Below are 7,889 nucleotides of genomic sequence, written 5' to 3'. Positions count from 1 at the left end.
GAAAAAAAAAAAAAAAAAAAAAAAAAAGCTCCTACAATCAGAAAAGTGAGCAAAAGTTTCAATGGGTTTCTTCAAGCCAGAAACTAAAAATAGCCAATAAGCATTTTTAAATGTGCTTAAGCCCAGAAATAATCGGAAAACTGCAGTGGCAACCACCACATGGCACCAGTCTCACCCAGAAGAAAGGGAAAAACAAAGGAGATAGCAGTAATAAGTATAAACAAGCATTCAAAGAGACAAGAACTCTCACACAGCTGGTTGAAATGTAGATGTGCGCAAGAACTCTGGACAACTGTTTGGCACCACGCACAGGCACAGCCTCGTGGGAAGACTTGGGAGGGAGCATTAGCAGGAGTCTGCTCATAGATGCTACCTACCTTCAGGGCTTCGGGTGAGGGCTGAAGTGCAGAGGGGGCAACATCGCCAGGCTGTGGGCAGGAGGCCCGCCCTACTTGGAGGCAGGTGAGGACACACTGGCACTGAGGAAGGAGCAAAGCCGGACAACGCATTCCATGAGCCACAGCGTCCATCCAAGAAAACAGGCAGCATGGAGGCTGCCAACAGGTTTCCTCGTGTTGTGCAAGTAAATGGAAAAGGAGGTCTACACGCAAAGGAATGACTGCTCGGTGCAAAGAAGCCAGGACTTGTTCAGATTAAAGTTTTCCAGATCCCCAGATGACAGCTGACATTAACTCTAACGGAAGACTTCTAAACAAGATCAAATCCAGAGACTAGGGAAAACAAAAGCTGAGAGAGCCTGACCAGAAACCTTGTGTTACAACCTCAGAAATATCTACAGCAAGAGCACAGAAAACTTTCTAGTTAGGAAGGAGAGCCTCTAAGAAGTTTGAGTAACCCAAAGCAGAGTAGTTCATCTCAGTAAACGCCGGTAAGATTTATAGGAGACCGGTAAACTTTTTAAGAAAATTATATTAGCAAACATGTCAGCACTGGAAGGAATAAGGATGATCAAAACGGAGAAGAGACCTCTAAATTCTACATGCAGCGAGCAGGCTGAGAAAGCGAGGATGAGCGGGTGAGAGAACAGAGCCACGAGCCCTGGGAAGTCATTCCCGGGAAAATTTAGGTCTCTGTCCTTACCAAAGAACTTTCAGTTTTTGCTCAGCTAAATTTCAGAAGTTCTGTGGCCTGGTTCCTCCTCTTGGCTTTTTTCCTCCCCTTTTGAATGGCAATAGTGATAGCAATCGTCCCACTTCTGTCCCAAATTTACGAGGTGTATTTGAAACACACAGTGAAGGTTTAGCTTAAAAATTTAGTACAGTGAAAGACACAGCACCACGAAACCCCTCAGAATTCTCTCCTCACAGGCCATCTTTCTTGCCACTTTCTGAAGCAGTTCTAGAAGGGCTCCTCCTGAGGGTCTTTACACAATGTGATCAAAACTACGGTGAATTCCGCTGCCGGTGCCATACGACAGGAAGGCAGCTCATGAAAGCCCGACGCTGTGTCTCCCTCCACCTTACTCACCAGATCTGGTGCTGTGTTGTCAGAGACCAGAGAGCTGAGGCCCCCCAGCCTCCCCTGTGCGCACAGAGGAGGAAGGCTGCACGCAGGGGTGGGGGTTACCAAAGGTTCCAGGAAGAGTGAGACCGCGGAGGCCAGGTGTTCCCGGAGCGTGTACCAGCGGACCCTGGAACGCAGAGGATCCTGCATCACTCTGACCGCATGTGCCGAGTTTGGGTGAGTAAAGGCCAGATGAGCCAGGCTTGGGGTGGAGGGTGGCATGGCTTCTCTGCCGGCTTAAGGAGGTGAGAGCTCCTGGTGCCTGCACGCTGGGCTGACTCTGTCTCTCTGTCATTCATCCTCACTCGCCCCCGGGTCAGGGAGAACAGGGAGTAGGGGGTCGAGGTCCCGGAGCACGGCCGGCCCAGTGGGTTGGCCACAGGTGGTGCCAAACATGGGGCTCAGAACCCAAGCTCAACTACACTGAGTCTGGCTCTTCCCCAAAGTCAAACTGACCACGAAGAGAAAACGTTTTGAATCTATTCAGGACACGGGGGCAGCCGGGACCAAACAACTAAAGACACTCAGGCAAGAGTACTTCCAGGGCCAGGGATTTAGCTTGGTGGTTCTGCTGCCTGTCTTGCAAACACAAGGTCCCCAGTTTGATCCCCAGGAACCCCCCCCCAAAAAAAGAAGAAGAAAAAAGAGAGGAACTGTTTCACAAAGTGCCTAATATGATGGGCTAAGTGTGTCTGAAGTGAAGGCAGTTTTTCTGGGAGAATTAGTGGCAATGTGTCTTTTACTATATTAAAGTTTTAAATGTAAACATTCACTGTAAAGTTTGATCATCGCACGTATGTAAAATGGAGAATTCTTAAGCCATTAGAAGAAACAAAGTACCGATAGATGCTACAACCTAGATTAAGTCCAAACGTGCTACACGAAAGAAGCCAGATGCAAAGCTCACATGTCCTGTGATTCTCTTACATGGTTTATCCAGAAGAAGCAAATGCACAGGGACAGGAGAGCAGCAGTTACCAGGAGACGGGGGGACAATGGGGAGGGTGTTTCTGTAGGATGTGAGGAGACTGAAACTAGAGAGAGGTGGTGGTTGTCATCAAACATACTGAATTGTGTACTTTGTAACTGTTATTTGTATGTCCGGTGAATGTTGCCGCCATTAAAAATGTTCTCACTGAAATCTCTTTCCATTTGTACCAAGGAGCCAACAGAATGGGAACATGTTAAATAAGATCAGAATTCAGCGTCTTACAACCTAGAACATATCTGCCACAGACACGAGTACTAACTGAAGTAGAACACAATATGCAATTAGAGTTTACAGTTTTTAGGGGGAAATCTTGTTTAAAACAAATTTTACTGTTTGCCCCATACCATGTGTTTGGCAGGGTCTCCAAACATCCCAAAACAGCGTTGCAGGTTAAAGTTCCATGTAATTTTTCCCAGAGGATGTTGGCACATCTCAAGGAATACTTGATACCTTCTTTAATTATTTACTATAATTAGTGCCCTATTGAGCTGACTGCTAATGTGGCACACGTTCTTAATCTTGTCACTGATGTGTCTGTGTCTAAGATGTGACTAGGAGAATTCCTGGAGGTTATCTGAACAGAAGCCCTCGCCTGTGGGTGGAGGGTGGTGTGGAGCGACTCTGGCTTGGGCTAACTGGCAGGGCAGGCTAATGCTGTGACCTTCTCTTTAATTAGGTCTTCCAGGCGGCCCGTTATATAGGCTTCTGTCACACCCAGCACCTGAGGGGGTGCTTTCTCAGACTGGGGACCCACGTCTCACCAGACTGGCGTTAGGAACTATTTTGTCACTGCTTGGCCCGTTTGGTGAGGGATGGTGGCAGTGGAAAGGGCAGCAGGGTGGGCGCACGGGCTCAGGCCGGGGGCCTTCTGGCTCTGGGAGGAGGAGCAGAGCCACAGAAAGGCACGGACGGCCTGGAGGAGAAGGGCGACAGTGGTGCTGCCTCAGACTCCTGTTCAGCTCACTGTGCAGAGGGCGGGGAGACCCGAGCCAAGGCGGGTGCATGGGGCTCTGCCCTCCCCGTCTCCAGGTCCTCCTCTGAGGCTCTCCTGTCACCTGCGGGGTGACAAACGCCCCGGATTTAAGTGCACCACCTCATGCTCGTACCTTCTCCAAGTCCGTCCTTCGCACCTTGGCCTCTGAAGCTGTGAATAAGCTGGCTCCTACATTTGTCCAGATATTTGCATTTGTTTCGCAGTAAAGTTGGGCTGAAGTAGAGCTGACTATTCCTGGAGGTGGGGATCTCAAAATGGCCCTCAGACAGATATTTGGTTTTTGGCAAACTGAGTTTCAGTGCACGGACCCCAGGTGAGCTGAGTCTCCTCTGAGGAAGGAATCTGCACACCCGCCATGTAGGGACAGTCGCTTCAGGGCACCAGAGTGTATTTTAAGCACTATAGGAAGCCACGGAGAGGATACAAAAACAGGAAAGATGCAAGTTGTATGTGAAGAAAATTAAAACCCCACGGGGGAGTGAGAGCGTGTAAATAACAGGCCGGAAGGAGGGAGGAGGAAGGCGAGGCGCAGAAACAAACTTGGTCTGGAAGTCAGAAGCCTCAAGACTACAAATTGGAAACGAAATGCCATGTTTTGTGAGGACTATAAATCAAAGGCCTCAAAATGGCAGGCCGCAGACTGGATGCAGCCCACAAAGGTGTTTGGTTTGGCCCACACCGTGTTTTAAAAATAGTAGATTTCCCATTTTAAAAAAAACAACCTGGATTTCCATCTTGTGAAAGCTCGCAGACCTGGCAGGCGTCCGCACTGCCCACTGGCAGGCCTGGCCGGGCTGCAGGCCATGGTTCCATCCTCTCCACTTTCCTGCAGGGCTGTGCGCTGGCCTGCTCCAGCCCATGCCCCGAGAGTGCAGCTTCCAGCCCTGGGCTTCCGAGTGGACAGCAGTGTCCGGCTTCACCGTCCGCTCTCCCACCCACATGAGTTAACCCCCTGCCCGCTATAGAGGCCCCTTCGACCTCCTGAGTGTCCTTTGCATGGGGTTTACCTTTGTACGTCCCCTGTGTGTTTGTGTTGTTTCTGCAGCGCGGTGGGAGAGACCCCCCTGGAAGCTCCTTCTGGCCCTCTCCACCACCCAGAGCTGTTCCCAGGGACTTGGGGTCAGTGTTCTGGCTACTACGGTCTCTGTCAAGTGTGGACTCTCAGGTCCCAGGGTTCCCCAGGATGTGATTTCTTTTACCGTCCATAGTTTGTTTGGAGCTGCCCTGTTTAATTTCCAGCTATTTGAGAGGTTTTTAGACATCTTTGACATTGTTTCTAATTTAATTTCACAGTAGTCATAGACTATTCCATGAATCCCATCCTTTTAAATCTATTGACACACGTTTCACAGACAATATGCTACCCAGGTTGGAGAACAGCTCACAGGCACTTGAGAAGAATTTGTATTGTGCTGTTGTTCCGCACAGTGTTTTGTAAATATCAGTTAGGTACGATCGGTTGATCATGCTGTTCAAGTCTTCCATTGTCGATCGTGAGTTTTTGTTTATCTCTTTCCATCAGTCGTGGAGAGATGAGTGTTACAACATCAAGGTGAAAGAGATGGGTGCCTCTTCTCCATTCAGTATTTTATTTCGTATACTGAAAAGTCATGTTTTGGAGTACATCCATATTGAGGATCATTATATGTTCCTGATGAATTCACATCTGTATAATTATGAAACTGATCTCTTTATCTCTAAAACTATTTCATGCTCTGACATCTGCTTTACCTGATGTTACACAGCCATTCTACCTTTCTTGTGCATAATGTTTGCATAGTAAACCTTTTTCCTTTCATTTAAGGTGGGTTATTTGTATATATGCTAAATATATGTTGTACATTACACATATGTAGGAGTCTTATGTTTATCCAGCTACACAGCTCTCTTTTAATGAGATTGTTTTTGTGACTTACATTTAATTAGTGGGAGCTGGGTTTACAGCTATTTAGATACTATTTGGATAAATCACACTTGTGCTTATTCTTTTTTCCTTCTTTTTCTCAGTTACTCTTTGGAAGTCATACTCAGCTGGCAGGGTGGGAGTGTTTGAGCTGCTGTCAAATGAAACCAAACTGTTAATCCTCCTTTAGTTTGTTTCACTAGAAAGACTGACAGCACATGGGAAGGGATGGATTCCTCTGGCCCCTACGCAACACAAAATGTGAATTTTTAAACTCTTTCTCAGGGAAGAAAGAGAGATAAAGATTTGAAAACTCACCACTCATTGCTCTTCTAGGAGAAAAACTCCAGGCTCCTTTTTAATGAATTATTGGGGAAAGGAAAGAAGAGAAAAGGACTTGCACCAGGGAAGGGCAAAGGGGGGTCTGGAGTTTGCCATGTAGGAGCAGGGGAGCCAAACCCCAACAGCCGGAGGGGCAGTGCTGCCGGGGGGCTGTCAGGTGAGCAGGAGCTGGGTACTGGTACAGCAGTGATTTTGACAGCGGACCGCCGTGCCTTTCCAGGAGGAAAAACCGTCCACTGCCCCACCCACTCTCCTCTGAATACTCTGTGGCTGTGCCCCACATCATTTCATAGCCAAATTGCTTTTCAGGACTGAAAGGGGTGCTGGTGAGGTGGGGAAGGGTGTCTTCTCCCTTTGCTGAGGGCTGAACTAAGACCTACGTTGGCTCACTGAAGCTCCAAAGCATTTTTATGCCCAATGGTTGATTGTAGGTGACAAGAAAGCACAGTGGAAAAGCTGAAGCCAGGCTAAACTGGCTTTGAACTCCAAATTGCAGAGTAAATTAGGGTTCTATTAGGCAGGAAGTGTCCCGAGACGAGCGCTCAGTGTTTACCAAGAACCTAACAATTGTCAGCTTTCTGTATCACTTCGCTTCCTGCAGCATTCTGGACTGGATGCTTGCATGGCCTCAGATTCACCTGTTGCAATCCCAGCCCTTCGTGGCATGGCGTTGGGGTCTCGGGGAGGGTAATACGTCGGTGCGCTGGGTGCACCAGAGCGCTCCCTCACCTCCGTGTGGACCCTGAAGGCTGGCCATCAGCGAGCCAGGAGTGGCCTCAGCCTCCAGCGCTGCAGGAAGCAAATCCCTACCCTTTGCCCAACCGTCCAGCCTGTGGTATTTTGCCGCCGCAATCTGAATGGAGTAAAACAACAAAGAGTTCACCATCGATGAGAATTATCCTTGGTGATTTTGTGTGTCTTCATTATATACCCATATTAACAATAAACAGGAAAGAAAAGACTATTTCTAGGGTATTTGTTACGCTGTGCTTTACATGTCACACCCAAAGCAGACCTCTGCCAGGGCTGAGAGCAGTGGCACCTTCTGCTGGGAGCCTAGAGAGTCCCAGCCACCCAGGCCCTCACCGACAGCCTCCTCTCACCACACCGGAAGGTCTCAGCTTCGCGTCCCAGACTCCAGCCCCGCGCTCCTTGATGCTAACAATAGCACTCTCAGCAGAGGAAGGGCGCTGCGCAGTCTGTTTCCTCCTTGGCTTCTCCTACCATGGAGCTGGCAGGCTGTGACCAGTTTAGGCGAGGCGTCACAGATTCACACCCGCTCCTGGGTGCTCTATGGCTATGCAAATTTTATAAACCTACTTTCTAAAGTCTTGCTATGTTAGATCTGAAACAATAAAGAACCCTCCCAAATTATTGAAAAGTAAATGGGAATAAGACAGCAATATTAGAGACATCTTTGCATGAGAAGTATGACTTCCAGGCCATAATACGGGAAGCGCAGAGCGGAGATCAAAGCTTAACCCAAGTGCACGACGTCAAGGCCCTCCAGGATCTGCTTCTTATTAAATTTATCCAAAAGAGAGTTTGCTCACATTCTTCTCCCTGAATACAGCTCTTTTCGGAAGAAAAGAGATAACGTAAATTCTTAGGTATTCCGTTGCCCTCTAAAGTGCTTCTCAGTGCTCGTGAATTCTGCTTTTCCAAAAGTAGAAGCTACGCGAGCGAGTCAGCAAAGCGCATCAGGCCAATGCCGCGGCTCTCGTCAAAGCCCCCACCCTGTCCCGCATCCCCTCCAGATGAGCGCTGAGTGCACACTTCCTACACGCAGGTATGCGGGATAAGGTAGAGGACTCTGACATGTCCGCTTTCAAACAATCCATGGCTTAGGAGAAGTAGGTAATAAATATTTATAAAGAACACCTTTCCTGTTGGCCCCCAACTTTTCTCCATAAAGAAAAACATCCTTATTTCTCTCTCTCTCTCTCTCTCTCTCTCTCTCTCTTTCTCTCTCTCTCTCTCTTTTGGCTAAAGAACTTCATTGTTTACTTGAAATTCTGTATTTACCTGCAACAAACCAACCTCAAATTATTCTTCTAGAAACAGATTTCTGCCCCAGGTAAGAGGCTTCCCCTCAGTAGTTGGTGCTCCATTATGCGGGAAAGAAGCAACCCAGA

At 48.2% G+C, this 7,889-nt stretch overlaps 1 protein-coding gene across 1 annotated transcript in view; it reads right to left on the bottom strand.

Annotated features, from left to right (window-relative positions):
- The window catches only part of Col25a1 (collagen type XXV alpha 1 chain), a 408,120-nt gene extending 400,546 nt beyond the window's left edge, over positions 1 to 7,574 (bottom strand). Inside the window, exons 1-5 of the mRNA XM_033755992.1 lie at positions 7,491 to 7,574; positions 6,484 to 6,607; positions 3,480 to 3,570; positions 1,588 to 1,651; positions 378 to 479 (exon numbers count right to left, since the gene is read on the bottom strand). Of these exons, the coding sequence (XP_033611883.1) occupies positions 378 to 479; positions 1,588 to 1,651; positions 3,480 to 3,570; positions 6,484 to 6,607; positions 7,491 to 7,574 (465 nt within the window). The remainder of the gene's footprint in view (positions 1 to 377; positions 480 to 1,587; positions 1,652 to 3,479; positions 3,571 to 6,483; positions 6,608 to 7,490) is intronic.
- Positions 7,575 to 7,889: the final 315 nt, after the last annotated feature.

Source organism: Fukomys damarensis, unplaced genomic scaffold (assembly GCF_012274545.1).
Source record: "Fukomys damarensis isolate Sample0158 unplaced genomic scaffold, DMR_v1.0_HiC HiC_scaffold_25, whole genome shotgun sequence".
Lineage (NCBI taxonomy): Eukaryota > Metazoa > Chordata > Mammalia > Rodentia > Bathyergidae > Fukomys > Fukomys damarensis.
This window is presented reverse-complemented; position numbering and strand designations above follow the sequence as displayed.